This window comes from Notothenia coriiceps, unplaced genomic scaffold, assembly GCF_000735185.1.
Source record: "Notothenia coriiceps isolate Sejong01 unplaced genomic scaffold, NC01 NC01_scaffold00033293, whole genome shotgun sequence".
Taxonomy (NCBI): Eukaryota; Metazoa; Chordata; class Actinopteri; order Perciformes; family Nototheniidae; genus Notothenia; species Notothenia coriiceps.
Window position 1 is genome coordinate 2,055 of NW_011365994.1, and position 15,108 is coordinate 17,162.

The 15,108-nt window shown below is 38.4% G+C and overlaps 1 protein-coding gene across 2 annotated transcripts in view; it reads right to left on the reverse strand.

Moving 5' to 3' along the window:
• Positions 1-2,059: 2,059 nt before the first annotated feature.
• LOC104961436 (growth factor receptor-bound protein 10-like) overlaps positions 2,060-15,108 on the reverse strand; it is a 49,763-nt gene continuing 36,714 nt past the window's right edge. Inside the window, exons 6-16 of one of the 2 annotated variants that reach the window (XM_010789735.1) lie at positions 12,669-12,784; positions 11,656-11,730; positions 9,570-9,707; positions 9,240-9,350; positions 8,976-9,074; positions 7,723-7,800; positions 7,368-7,484; positions 7,081-7,144; positions 6,893-6,980; positions 6,641-6,734; positions 2,060-6,146 (exon numbers count right to left, since the gene is read on the reverse strand). In XM_010789735.1, coding sequence (XP_010788037.1) covers positions 6,000-6,146; positions 6,641-6,734; positions 6,893-6,980; positions 7,081-7,144; positions 7,368-7,484; positions 7,723-7,800; positions 8,976-9,074; positions 9,240-9,350; positions 9,570-9,707; positions 11,656-11,730; positions 12,669-12,784 — 1,127 coding nt within the window. In that variant the 3' untranslated portion in view covers positions 2,060-5,999. Of the gene's footprint in view, positions 6,147-6,640; positions 6,735-6,892; positions 6,981-7,080; positions 7,148-7,367; positions 7,485-7,722; positions 7,801-8,975; positions 9,075-9,239; positions 9,351-9,569; positions 9,708-11,655; positions 11,731-12,668; positions 12,785-15,108 lie in introns of both variants that reach the window. The other variant, XM_010789734.1, reaches the window with a different exon arrangement.

Genomic DNA, 15,108 nt, shown 5'->3' on the forward strand with positions numbered 1-15,108 from the left:
GTTGAGACTTGACTAGTCACAATCTACAAACGATTATCAATTCCATCGACACGATGAAGTATCTCAGAACGTTAAGATTTTAACTCGGACATTATCTCAACAAGCGAAGGATTTCTATCATCCCTTTGAGACTCAGCCTCCGGTTCTGGTAGGCCTTGTTTGCCTCGTGGGTTTTTTCTTGGCATCCTTCCTTCTTTCTTTTTGTAGCAGGAGTCTTTCTTTAGATGTCGACTCTTAACTATAGTCAATAAAGATGTTAAGCTTTTTCTCTGAGTGGAGGTAAAAAACTCAAATTAATCACTGAGGTTGTGCGGAGCTCTCAGCTCAGGCTGCCATCTTGTTCCTCTCGGCCCTCACCTCACGTTGAAACACTTTAACATTTGCCGAAACACTTTAACATTTTACGACTAGAGACAACTAGAGAATCAAACCGGAAAGGGAATGCCCATCATACCAGAAGTGACGTGCAAGTGATTGTCACAAACTTAAGTTTGTTTTGGTGGATAGACAGCCGAGTGTGTTTATGGTCGTTAAACATGTTTTGTCCGTTCTGTGGAAACCACCTGGGCCAAGTGACATGGTTTTGCTCATCACGATATACTTTCTTGTGCGCACGAGAACGTATCTCGTGCGCACAAGAAAGTTACAGGTTCGCCAAGTAGGAAGTGGAGCTGTGCCTTTTACACACAGCCTTCGCTGTGTTTACCTTCATTAGACAGCTAAAGAGTGACTGCAGGCTGCTTCGTTTTAACCACACACACCTCTACACACACACACACCTCTACACACATCGAACTCCCAGATTATTCCCTATTACTCGATTTATGAAGGAGATGTCCGGTCCACAAGGCGCATGACGTGTGTGTGTGTGCTCTGTCCAACATCAATTTCATGTAGAAATGTTTGCAAAAAATCATTTTATCCCTCGTCAAATATACCAGAATACATTAATTATTGTACTCAGGAGGAGAGTTTGACAGAGTATTACTCAAAAAGTACCCAGTAAAAGTACCTCATTAGTATTTGTGGTAGTAGTCTAAGAAGTACTGAGTCCAACACATTTTATCAAGAACTTATGTCTAAAAATCTTTTTATCTCTCATCAAATACAGCAGAAATGGCATGATTTTGTTGGGCATACTATATCATGACTTTTTAGTTATATTTTCTATACCTTTTTTCACATTTTCTGACGTTCTCTACTATTACTTTTTCTGACAAGGTATTCTATGACTTCATGATATTTGAGACGAAATATGTTTTGCCATTTTTCATATTTTTCAACATACTATATATACTATGACTTTTTATCCATATCAAATGTGACATGGAATTCATCAACTTCTTTCATGACATTTGAAACATACCATACTGTGATTTTAAAAAAAATTATTTTCAACATACTGTAATATGACTTTTTCAACAGAGTATACCATGACGTTTTCCATATTTAACAAAAACCAAACTTTTTCCTTGATATTTTCAACATACAGTACTATATTATGTTTTTAAAGATTGTAAGCCTAATTTCAATTAGTTTTACACAGAATGTCTTTGAAAATAAAACCATTTTAGAAAGTATCTACTTAAATAAAGACTCACATATATTATTCATGTGATATCAAGTAAAAGATAAAAGTTTGTTTAGGAGCGCCTCCTAGTGGTCAGTGGTTCACTCTGAACGATGTCAGTGCATCACAGTTAACCTGCGTTTGTTTTAGGACCAATAAGGAAGTAGATACACCATCACTGCTGACAGGTGTTTTAAACAAAGACATCTGTATTGTACATGCAAAGCAAATATCCTCATTTAAATCAATAGACAGATTGAAACATTAGACCTTATGGGTATTTTACCTAAAATAACACCTATTGTTTTTCAGATTCTAAGCACACCTAAATCTGAACAAACAATAATTATCAAAATCAGTCTACATGCAGTACGGTTTATTCAACACTGTGCAGGTCTAATAAATAAATCTGATTCAGCACTGCTACATCCTTTAGTTAGCAAATGTCGCATAATAACGTTCCATTAATAAAGACAAACAGAGTTGAGGTTTTTATATCAATGTATTAATGTTTTATTCTAATTACAATAAACAGAATATATCAGTCCCTTATTTGTACAAAAATACCTGAAAAGGTTACAATTAAAATGTATAAGCCATTCAACTATTTACAGAATTAAGCAAAGCACATTTCGAATACAGGAGCTCTCTCTGAAAAAACGAGATAAGTTACTGTTTTCTTTTTTGCATTCCCTGAAATACATAATAGTTTATATTTTCATATATAGATATCTTTTTTCTTTACTCATTTGTACAGCCACGGTATCTTGCAATGTGACAACATAGTGAAAATGCATGAGTTGAGATGATAATTGATTAATCCACTTTTGCAGGATCGGGGCTAATTCACTTCCAACTCCAAAAACAAACTGAAACCATAAGGGGGGTGTATTTGTAACCAGAACTGATTGTGCCCTTTTCTATTAGGAATTGTATTTACATTTTTTGCATGATTAAATCGATCAGATAACATTATAATTTCACCTGATTTAATTGAAATATTAAGATTTCTTAATGAATAGATGTTGTTGCCATATGATAACTGTGGTTAAATTGTCAAAAATGTTAGAGATAGGGTTTAAATCAGCTCAGGTAACCAGGCAAGTGTTGTAGGCGCTTTCCTTTATAAACAGCCTAAACAATCAAATGAACAACACTGTCAAGTGTCCTTTTTAAATAGCACTGGATTTACTCCATTTTCTGCAAGGATATTTTTCAAGTATTCACAACTAGCAGAATGGTGGTGCATTTAATGAAAGAAAAGTATGTTGTGACCACAGAGTTTACCAAACCTAAGGTAATTATAAATCCCTCATCATCTTGTACACAACAGTCCAAGAGAGTTGATGGACCAGTAGTTTTAACACGCTCTAAGTCAACCCTGAGCAACCCAGTTACATTCATTTCTGTTAAGTATAAAAACGTGGAGCTTTTTTTTTTACGTGTTCGAATTGAAGTTACTTTCTGTCTTTTTCATTCAGAGTAAGTGGATATGCAAATACTCACTCACCCTTAAAGGCTACCTTTCCCTCACAGGTTGACATCTGCTACCATTCACGTCATTCAGTAACAATAATAAAATATTGGGACTTTAAAGATGATTGGGCAGGCTGAATAAAATCTTAGGGGATTTTAGACTACATCATTATTTATGTATTATTATGTTGTTCAGATTCTTAAAAAAATATCAACAAATCAAACATCAGTGACATTATATGTACATAAAAAAAACTCAAAATCCACATTCATGCAAATGATAAAACCTATCTAGCAGATTAAGATGCTTCATTCTGCTGAAAGAAGGTTGACAGCGGTGCTCTGGTGTGGTTTGATGTATCGGTGTGGAATATCCACTTCCTGTTCATTGCAGTTTTAAGGGGATTAAAATAGTGACTATGCCTTACTGCGCTCATATGTGAGTAGGGACTGCTGTTATGCATTTCTTTAATTATATCTAATCTAATCGAAAGTTTAAATTGAAAGTAAAGGGCTTTTTTTCTAAATCTAAATTTCTACAAATCTTTTTTCAAGGCAAGTGGTTTAAACAGTGCATTATGAGAATGTTGATTGACCTAGTTTCCCAAAATATTTGTGACTTCACTACTTTAAATAATTATTATTGTTCTAGTTTAGGTCACCACAATCGAGTGACGATGAGAGCACTTGAGGCCTTTTAAAGTAAAGGGGTTAAACATTTTAACAGAAGATATTTTAAGGTCTGAGAGAAATGAGAAAAGCAGGAAATATTTTTCATGCTTTGGGAAACTTTTCAGTTTAACAACATTCCACTTGACATCTATTGGAATTATGTTTAAACTATGGATGCCAGTGTGCTTTTAAACACCAAGTATTTATGATGAAAAAATAGTTTTTGAATGAACCAAAACAAAAAAACAATAGATCCTATTTCATTACATCTAAAAATTTCAAGTAATCAGTCACATGGAGATAAATAAATACATTTTGCTGCAACAATACTTTAAAAAAATGATTGAGTCATTGCATCTTAGATAAATAATGGTGACCATGCACAGAGTCAATATGGTGAGGCTATTCTGCATCACAGAAGAACAATAAACCTTGAGATAACCTGCAGGTCAATAAATCATGACTGTTGAGTTTGCACTACAGGTACGTAAAAACGGATATCTAACGGTCTGCTGGCTGGTGGCCAAATCCCAGCTGACACCAACGTTTTGACTACATACAAATTAAAATGTGAGTTTCTAGAAATATCCCAGATTGAGATTAAAAGTGTGTGGTGCAACTTTAAAAGACAGTAACTATGAACCGAATTGTGACAGACTTTGAGTAGGAATATCATCAAAAATACTTCCAATAACTGAGGCTATTTACTCCTGTCATCCTCAACCTAACTCAGTAAGAGTTTTGCCAAAAACACATCATGTACCAGAGGTCCATTTTCACAGCATGCCGATGAGAGTGTGATGACACCAGGTTAGACAGGCTGAGGAAAGAAAGAGATGAATAGGGAGAGGCAGATATCTTTTCTATACGCTTCTCTTATTACATATTCTTCCCAAACCTTTAGCTTACTTTCTAAAACATTCTGCCTGATTTCATTAAGAGGTGGCGTGCTGAGGGCAAGAGGCTTATATGTGATGTGTCAGTACACACAGGTAATGCCAGGCAGACCAAGGCCGCGTTACATGTAATGTAATGAACAGTCACACTTAACCATGTATATCTAACTCTATCTCACAACTCCCAGGAGGTACATTTGTGGGACAACATTTGAATCAAGGACAGGAAAAACCAGATCTGATGTAATTATTTTGTTTCCTTGAAAAACACCTGAGGGAAATGCTAGTGGTTATTCTCCCCTTTGCAGGAGAATTGAATAACATATTGATACTCTCACCATGCCTCTTCCATACACATTTCCCACCAAATAAATAACTGATTCACTTTCCAACCTTCCACGCAACACATCTGTCTACATGGTTATAAACATCCTCTAACTTTATTACTTGTTTTTTCACCCTTCGATAAATGTTTTTCTATTTTTGTGGAAGTTACATCGGACATACTTTAGGGAAATGGAGCATGCAAATAATGAAAAGTTGCAAATATCCAGAATGCAAAAGGGGTAATTAAAAAAGAAATACTATTAAAGAGACTATTGATAGCAATACAAAACAACGAATGCATCAATAAGAAAATAAACCCTGTGTGCTGAGAGATGAGCATTTCTGTGAGGGCCGCGATGCAGGTTTTGTGTTGTCCACAAATAAACAGTTCCAGATTTTTCCTCCAGCTAGTTTGACTTTGACAAACTTCTGTGTCTCTTTCTGGTGCTTCTAAATATCGTCGATGTTGAATTCTGACATGTCCTTGCATGCCTATGACACTAGAGGGCGGTGGCACCATCTCACACTTAAGACAGCTGAGAAGTCATGCACCATCAAAGGCAACTCCCAGTTCCATGAGTGCAAAACTAAAGAGAAATCAACTCTCCATCAACAGTTTATGTTTTGAGGACGTGTGATGAAGACTTGAATGCGATTACAGTCTGTTCTCGGAGAACAGAGAGTGGTCCTGCTGATTGTCCAGTTGAAAGGAAACACAGTCTACACTTTGTGAAGATAAACATTGAGGTTCACTGTGTGTCCAAGCTTATTGATGACTATGGGTAGCAAGATTTTAGAAGAATTTGCAAGAGCATTGACACACAAGGGCAGTGTTCATTTCCTTTATCTGTTCTCTTCTCGAGCGAGGAACCTTGTGAGCAATCTGTCAGTCCGACTCCTCCAACATTCATGCAAAAGGATTCCAACAATTCAGCAGTCTTCAGAGGACTCACAACAGAACAAAATGACTGCGGAACATCAGTCAATTCACCAGCTTCTTGTTTTGTTTGTTTTAGGCAGAGTCAGATCAAGTGACGGGGTCAGGTGATCTGACGATGTCATAAGGCCACGAAGGTGCACGGGTGTCTGAGTTTACAAGGCAGCACTCCTCTGTTGAGCTGGTAGAACTCCACCAGCTGAATCAGGTCGGTGAATTTGGTGGAGCCGTCGTCAAGGCTGAAGAAGATTTGGCTGTCCTCTTCACACTGCAAGCAGGGACACACCAAAGAAACAGAAAGAGAATATAAGTATTTTTAAAAGGACTGTAACAATGCATTTACATTATCCGACTCATTGGCAACAAATCAAGTATTGAAATATACAAGTATTGAATTTAAATATATATTTTAATATTGATTTCCTACATTGTAGATCCTGGATACAAGCAACCTTATTTATTCAAGTTAGACCAAATTCACAATATCCTCCTTTTGAAGGTTTGCCATTTTTGACGGACATAGCTCACAAAAAAATCTGTCTGCTATAAAGTTAGGTTAATGGGCTAACAGATGGAAGATTATTATACCTTTTAACAAAAATCATTTTGATCAGCACAACCGTCAAAGTCTAGGCCGCTTCTATTTTACATTCACTTGTCTCAAGATTTATTAATACCTAGAAAGGTTCTCACAATAATAAACATTCACAGGACCATTATTTATTAAAAGAAAAAGGAAATCAAAATCGAAGCAATGCATACCGGTAGTATCTGGAAATGTTTGATTTTCTGGTGATGGCACAACGTGAGCACAAACGCCTTGGGATTACTCTGACTGACTCTGAGCAGAAACAACCTGTGAAACAAGAGAAAGGAAGACACTGTGAGAAGGATCCACGGACTTGATTTTAAGTTAGGAAAAATATAAATAATAACTCTTCAGTAAGGTTTTTTTTTTCAGATTCAGTTAATAGGAAAAGTGTGTAAAATCTGTTTTAGCTCCAGATCCCTTACCCATCGACTTGTCCCTGCTGGTGGATAATGCGATGCGATTCTTCTCTGGTTATTCTGCCGTGGAACCACAACTGAGCTATGTGGATGACTGCAGAGAATAATGGAAAACATATATCTAAATACGCTTTAACCGACAGAAAATGTGTAAAGAACAAGATCAAGCATTATGTAAATGCTTTTGCGTTTACCTGAGCTTAGTGAGGAGTGGTGTAGAGGACTGTGGGAGCCTAATACGTTCATTCGTTGACTCCTCTTCTGAGAGCGATGCCACAAACAGACAAAACAACTGGGATGAGTTCATGATCTGGTGTTCTTGATATTATATGAAAAGTCAAATATGTTATGGACACAAAAAAGTCAACACCTACAACCCGAGGAAAACTAAACCTGTATGAATAGTTAAGCAAAAATAAATTGTGTCATCTGTAGTGACCATTAAAAGGCTGGCTCCATTTGAACAGAAACTGTGTCTCACCCTCCATGCATGTCCCTCCTCCATGGCAGCGCTCTGAGCTTCTACAGGGTTGTCAATCACCCTGCCTATCCTCCCTGAGAAATCCATGGCCACAAGGGAGTTTTCCGATACACTCCGCTAGGGGGAGACAGAGTTCAACAGTCAAATGTTGGACAAAGGCAGGGAGAAAAGTGCAGCGATGTAAGACTGCAAACACAGGCAGAGCAAAAAAGTTTAAATTCTTCTTTAAATGATCAGACAAATATCTAGAGCTGTTCCTAGTGCCTGCATAACAATAGTATTCACGTACAATTCATGTTTTGCTTATTTCAGAAATCTGGGAGTTAGTAAAAGCAAAGTTCATCAGTAAACTTACCACAGGTGCCGAGAAGTGTGAAAGTAATGTTTTCCTTTGTTGGGGAATCTTGTAGTTCTGGTACAACAGAATTCCATACTGTAAAGGAAAGGAGAAAGCTGGTTAAGCAAGACTATCACAATTCTTAATGACTGTGGCGTACACTTGTAATCAAAACCGTTATTATATAGGACATTTATTATGGCGTTACCTTTAGGGCTGCAACAAACGACTAATTTGATAATCGATTAATCTATTGATTAATGAAACGATTAATCGACTATTCGGACTATTACTGTATGCCTTGCACAATTTCTCAAACGCTCTGATTTAGCCATCAACTTTTAGATTTAGCTTGAGGTTGTTTTAGGCATGTGGAAACTAACAATGAAGACAATAAAGATGAATACTTGATTCAAAAATACATATATTATTAAATTAACTAAACACATTTTGAACAAAATTAAAATTGTTTTTTATTTAAATAAAATAAATAATGTTTCACATCAAGAGAAACAACAGTGTTTTAACAAATCGTATTAAATAATATGATGACAGAACTGTAAACAGAATAGCTGAAACTTTAACAAAATAAATAACTCAGTTACCTCTAATCATTAACCCATGTTTGTATAATGTAGTTAACTTTGTGTGTTGCTGCTAGCATACATAACACCTGACGTGGAAACGTTACTCGTGGATGGGGCTACAGAGCTTCTAGAAAGACAGTCGAACCCGGTGCATTTCTCCGTCTGAATGTGGTGCACTTTTGCTAAATGTTTAGACAAATTGCTCGTGTTACCGCCCTTACATGCTAAACTCTTATTGCACTTTTGGCAACGAGCATTTTCCACATCGAGACGGGTAAAGTTTAACCACACCTCGGAGCACGTTCTCTCCGCCATCTCCGCAGTGTGTTGCTGCATGTAGCAGCTGCGTGTGTGTAAACTGCCCCGCCCCCTCGCACACAGACGGGGGAGAGAGATCTCGTCTGATCGAAAATACATCATAGACGCATTTGTTTTTCTTTTTGCATGTTAGAAACAAGTTGGCGACACTAAGACTGTAATATAATGTTTTTGTAGCAACAATACATGACATATATTTTTTACATGTCTCCAGTACCGATAAAAAGACCAATAACATTGGAGCTTAACGGCGCGCAAAACACACGTGATGACGTCACCAACGAATCGACGACTGAATTAGTTGGCAACTAATTTGGTAATCGATTCTAATCGATTAAGTCGATTAGTTGTTGCACCCCTAGTTACCTTAAAGAGCCGGAAGGCCATCATCCAACACGTCCTGCCCTGTTCATCGTCCGCACACAGCATCCTCAACTCCTTGAGCTCCCCTCGACATTTATTGGGCTGTAAGTTAACATTTGACAGAATGAGAACACAGATCATTCATAATAATCGCTACCAGCACCCCAACAATAATACAAATGTAACAAATTCAGGGGGAGCAGCACAGGATGTCAATCATTCCTCACCCCATAACATTTAATTGGACATCAGCTTGATGTCACTCACCCTGATACAGAAGCCGTAGTCTGACGGTGCTCCGTGCTGCTTTCTGCCTGTGTTGACAGTGAAGATGTTACTGTCGTCAAGGTCTGCTAGAAACTGTAGATGTCTGGGCTCCTGGAGACAGAAATAATGAATAAGTCAGGAGGTGACAGAGACACAGACCAGAACAGGGACCTCCATCGATAAAAGGCGGATTTAAAGGTTATAACATTTCACATATTTATGCTGTTGAAACTTTAACATTGAGGTTAAGACTGTAGTTACAAAGTAAAAAAAAAAGAACATGCTAAAAAAATGACACGGAAAAATATTCAGATTTTGAGTTTCTGTCACCTTTGAGGTTCCTTTTGTCGAGCAGTAGAGTCCCGAGCGCCGAAGGAATATGTAAACTTTCTTCCACGACTTCCTTCCCACCTCCTTCACATACAGATACCCCTGGATCTCTGGACAGCTACTGGTCGCTAGGAAGTTCTGAGGGAGGAAAGGAAGGGAGTAATGATTACAAAATGCATCTACAGTATATACACATTTTGAAAATATTATTGTGTATGTATTTTGGACAAAAGCTGAATCAATGTGTTTTTCTCGACATGGAAAACAATAAAACAAATTCAGCTCAAAACATCAACCCATCCCTAGACATCTTCACCCCAAAAGTGACAAATGAAGATAGGGACCAACAGAAATCAGATAGGAGAACTTACAACATATACATATAATACATCAGTAAAAAGACATGCGAGATGTGAGACCTGGTGTAAATTAATCAGGTCGGTCTGATTCCCTCATGTTGGACTATGTATTCTCTCTATAATGTCCTCCATCAAGGGCCCTCAGCCTCCGGAGGGCAATGTTGGATCACATCTGAAGCCTATAAGCTCTGTGTCCCTGTCACACTCTCAGATACTATCAGCTGTAGCGGACACCATCTGTAGAGGCATCACAGATGGGAGGCAATTGCTTTTTGTCAAAGAACACAGTGTCATTTGGGCTCCTTGCATCAGTGCAAAACTAACAGATGATTGTGGAGATGGGCGGCTGCTTGAGTGCTTACACAGAACGGTAGCAACCACTATGAGGCAAGACATTTTGCTGTTGTCTGAACAATCTTAGGGTGTAGAGTCTTGAAGAGGGCAGAGGAAGGTAGACAGGATCTTGACTTTGGCATGTGTGTATACATACACAACTTAGTATATAATTTAAGCAGCAAACAATCATAGTTTCTATTTTAAAAACTAAAGACAAAGTGTTGTGTTATACAATCCAGTAGAGATACTGCAAATGCATTAAATCAACATACAGTGTATTCCGATTGGAAACCCCTTAAGCGTAAATTGTCGAGTAGGTGTATGAAATACTTTGAAATGTGGTTTCTATTTTTCACTAAAATATCGCACCATGAAGTGGTTGAGCTATTAGAGGTGATTTGGAATCTGCGGCTTGTGGCTTGAAGGCAAACTGCTCCAGAGGACTCAGTATTTAAAGCACATGTTCCCCAGTGCTTTGGAAACACCCCACAGAGGGACTCATGCATGAGCAAGTTCCGAGATTTTCGGAGCGCACGCTCACACGCGACGTTCATTCAAACCGCTTTCTTTTTGAGGTTCTACAGCCTTATGCTTTGCGTTGACAGGTGTTTCTTGCATAAATGGCAAATATTGCTAACACCTGGTTGAGCTCGGGTCAGAACCCTCTCGGTTTGGACAGCACTCTAACGGAGTGCAAAGATCTTGTGTTTAGAATAAGTCAAACACTGGGGATTCCTGCACAACTCAGGCTCAACACATTCCCCATTCATTTATTGACTCCTCTATGTAGAGCATAACGTATGTATGATCAGCAGGGGACTTAAAAGCTTTCTGTGAGTGGCAAGGATGAAGGGATGGATTCCACTTGTGGTTCTGTCTCTGACAGCTCCATTACTAGATACAGGAGAGAGCCAGACTGCATGTAAACCCTCCGTCCATTAAGAACAAAGCTCCTCAAAATCCAGAGAAACCTTTTGTCTGGTCTCCTCCCAGACTTTTCTTCATCTCTTTTGTGAAAGCAGTGGACGGCTCATGAGTGGTCTGTGATAAGAAGCATTAAGACACACAGGTGTGAATTTGTGCTGTGAAAACATACATGAGGTATGTTGTAGGTATGTTCTATTTCTGACTGCCTAATTCCATGCATCGCAAGTGTGAGGCCTGCGGTGCGTGTGCAGAGACAGCCGTGTGTCAACAGGGGATCAACGGTAGTTATTACTGCAGGCTCTGACGAGACACCCTGTCTCAGGGTCAGAGGTGAGGTATGTCAGCCTGATTGTACCGTATGCAGCGGGTGCTGACTCGGAGGTAAAGTAAGCTTTGTGCGTGTCAGGAGGAGGAGAGAGACTTAGAGAGTGACAGAGAGGGAAACGTGCGTGTGCTGCTCATACCTGGAGGAGCTGAGATGGTGGAATCATACGGTTGGTTTCCTGGCACCATGCAACCATTTGCTCAGGGAAAAATGTCTGGGGGAAGAAGAAAGACGAGAGAGATGGAGACAGACAGACGGAGAATATTATTGACTGACAATAACAGGGTATATGCAGGAATCCTGAAGTCAAATGTAAGACCTTTTAAGACCTTTTTTAAGACCCTTTCCATACATTTTAAGACCTCATCGCCACTTAGAGTTCTAACCGGTTACATTGGCGACACACTTTACCTCACATTGACTATATGCAGTATTGATTGTCCTTCCTCCTTATCTTCCAACCGTTTGGACGCAAACTTGCATTTCCCCATAACGATGTTGTTTAACAACCGGCGTAAACGGGCCTTCGCGCGCTATCAAGCAGTGAGCGTGCGATGTCCTGTTCAGATGACGTCAAATCCAACGGGATGCCATAACTAAACTACACAGAATCACACTGCACACTTACGCAATGATTACATTCAGGCAGACTGTAGAATACAACCTCTTTGGACAATTTATATACTTATTGAAAACAAGCTACAAAATGTAATACCTTGGAAAATGCAGTTTAATACTTTTTAATAGCCTTAATTTTCGCTAAATTGATTTATCAACTTGTGATACTTTTTAAGACCCAGCGGACACCCTGAATAATTATAGGTTAATTAATAGGTAGGAATTTGTGAGGGGGAAGAAAACGTTGCGCAAATCTCATTAGTACGGTCAGCTGTCATAATATTTCACAAGATCCCAAAACCAAGTGAGACACTCGGTCCAACGAAATGTCTTTCTTTCCTTTGGCCACTCTTTAGAGCAAATTACACGAGTAAACTCCTTACTTGAATCTTTAAAAAATGACAAAAATGCAAAGACACAGTCCACGAATACCTGCATTTTTTAAATGTAGGAGTATTGGTTTAACTTATATCAAAAAGACAACGCTGAAAGTGACACAACATGATAAGAAATGTTTTTAAAAAAGGAATTTACCAGGGGGTTTCTGAAGAATTCATATTTGGCATAGTTCTTCCTGAAGAGGAATCTACTGTCGCTGTTCATAGAGGCCTGGACCTGAACCACCAGCTCGTGGTCTTCTAGACAGCGCTCTGAGGGGACAGGCAGAGAGAGGACAACAAGGAATGAGGTTAGCATTTATTATTCTATATACAATATATGATTACTATTACAGAATTGTCAAATAAAATGAACATTAATATGACAGTCAACGGAGCTAATGCAATATTTGAATATGTGTATTTCTCAATATACTGCAGTCTTAAATATTACAAATGTTCTGAGTAAGCTACACAAGCACCATGGAAAATACATTTGAAGATTTTAGAATTAAAGGACCAAAAAGTCAAGAAACACAACCAAATGAAACGGAAAGAAAAACCACACTGACTGTTTCGCAACAAGTAATTTTTACTTTAAAACACAAATATGATTGATCTAATATGGTCCGGATAACACTGAAACAACACTTAAAACCAGTGCATTGTTTTGTTCAAAATGTTTCATCTTTCCATGTCAAGTCAGATGTTTGTTCCATGTGTTGTTATGCCAACAAGATTCAAATAAGATTTTGGTCACAGTTAGCGACATTTGCACTTGGAAAGGGCAGACTTTAACAACACCAGGTGTGGATACGCCTGCTTGTGCCATAATAACATTGGCCAATAATCAATTCAACATTTAAAAAAAAAATGTCTAGGGCTAATCAATGAATCTGAATTTTATGAAAAGCACACAATTGTTGTGCCAAAATATCATAAAAAAAAAATAAGTATGGTTGTGCTGCAGAGATGTCCCAGCCTATAAAATGAAATGAACAGACCAAACAAAACACAATCACGTTTTTTACAATATATTTTTCAAAATAGATACGAATATTTTCCCCAAATAATCAACCGTAAATGACCGTAAATTATTAAATGCTCTAAACATATAATTTGGCCAGCTCAGTGGTGTGTCAGAATATTTAGAAATGCAGGTTGCTTTTAATGGCATGCACTCATCACACAAGTTGTGACTGATGATCACACTGGCCTTCCCCTTTCAAAGTGAGCAAAAGAGGCTGTGATTCCACTAAGAGTGTGTCCTTGTATGGACGTGTTCAGAAGTCCTGGTGATTTATATTCTGTGCCTGCCAATGCTTCGACCGGTCATGACTCACTCAATCCCAACAGCCTAACAAGTCTTCTCTGACACGTCTTTAATAAAAGACATCCTTCCTTTCCCCAGTAGATCTAATTAAAATGCTTCAGCTTAACTAACTTCTGCAATATCAGTGTTTTCTCTGATATTGGTTTCCTGATGTGGAATAGAGCACTTCAGAGATGTGTGAGTGCACAGCTCTCATCATTATCTCATTTCATGTTTTCCCCCTCTGTCACAATCTCTTTGACACTGTCACGACTCTTCTCTTTCTCTCCATTTCATCTTGTCGCCTATCTGATGAGTCACTCGTGCTCGTGACAGTGACTCACCCTGGCAACACTACCTCACTGTCCCAGAGCTGTTAACCTTTTTGGGGTTGACAAGTGGAGGTCAGTGTTGCTTATCTCAAAGGGCCATTTCATCCCATTCAGCAGCGAGTGGGCAGCGATGTACGGGAATAGGCTTCTCTATTCAAACACGCTATTGTTCGGGTCTCTCTGAAACTTCTATTCTCGTCTACCACCCAACCACATGTGCACACATGAAGGATCACATAACATGTATGTGCAGTGCAGACGTACAGTCTGCACACACGTTGGATCATGTACATACACAAGCAGTACTTTCACAAACTGCATAACTATACAAATATCTTTGAGAAGATACAGCATGTCAGCAGATACAGTTTGTTGATATCAACTATGATTCAGAAGATTCATTTAACTTACGACAACTGTTATCTTTTAGGTGGCTCCGTGAACATACTGTACAGTATACACACTACTAGAATAAAAACATCAGTACTAGACAAATAAATAGGTTAACCAAAATGCAACCACCACAGTTAAAGTAACTTGGAATATCTTAGAATGGTAAATAATATGCCATACAATGCATTCAATGCACAAAGGGTTAGAAAATACCATTAAATAGAATTTGACATTTACAAAGACACTACAAATTGTGTAATGAGCATAATTTTTAGACGTTTTTGATAATTTTGTTGTGGACACAAACTCAATGCAAATGGATAACCTTTTGAAATTGAACAGTCAGCACACTGTTGCTTTATCACATCCCATCTTCTGAAACTCCTGAACATCAAATACGGCAAGAATACGGGTGCAGAGCAGGTGCCCCGGAATAGAAGGAGGGCTATAATAGAATAAGATTACTCAGAGCCAAAAGTGATGTCATTTACAACAAGCCCCGGCAACTGTGTTTGGCAGCATCCTTTTGGCAGCATTGATGAGAAATGTAATCAGATCAT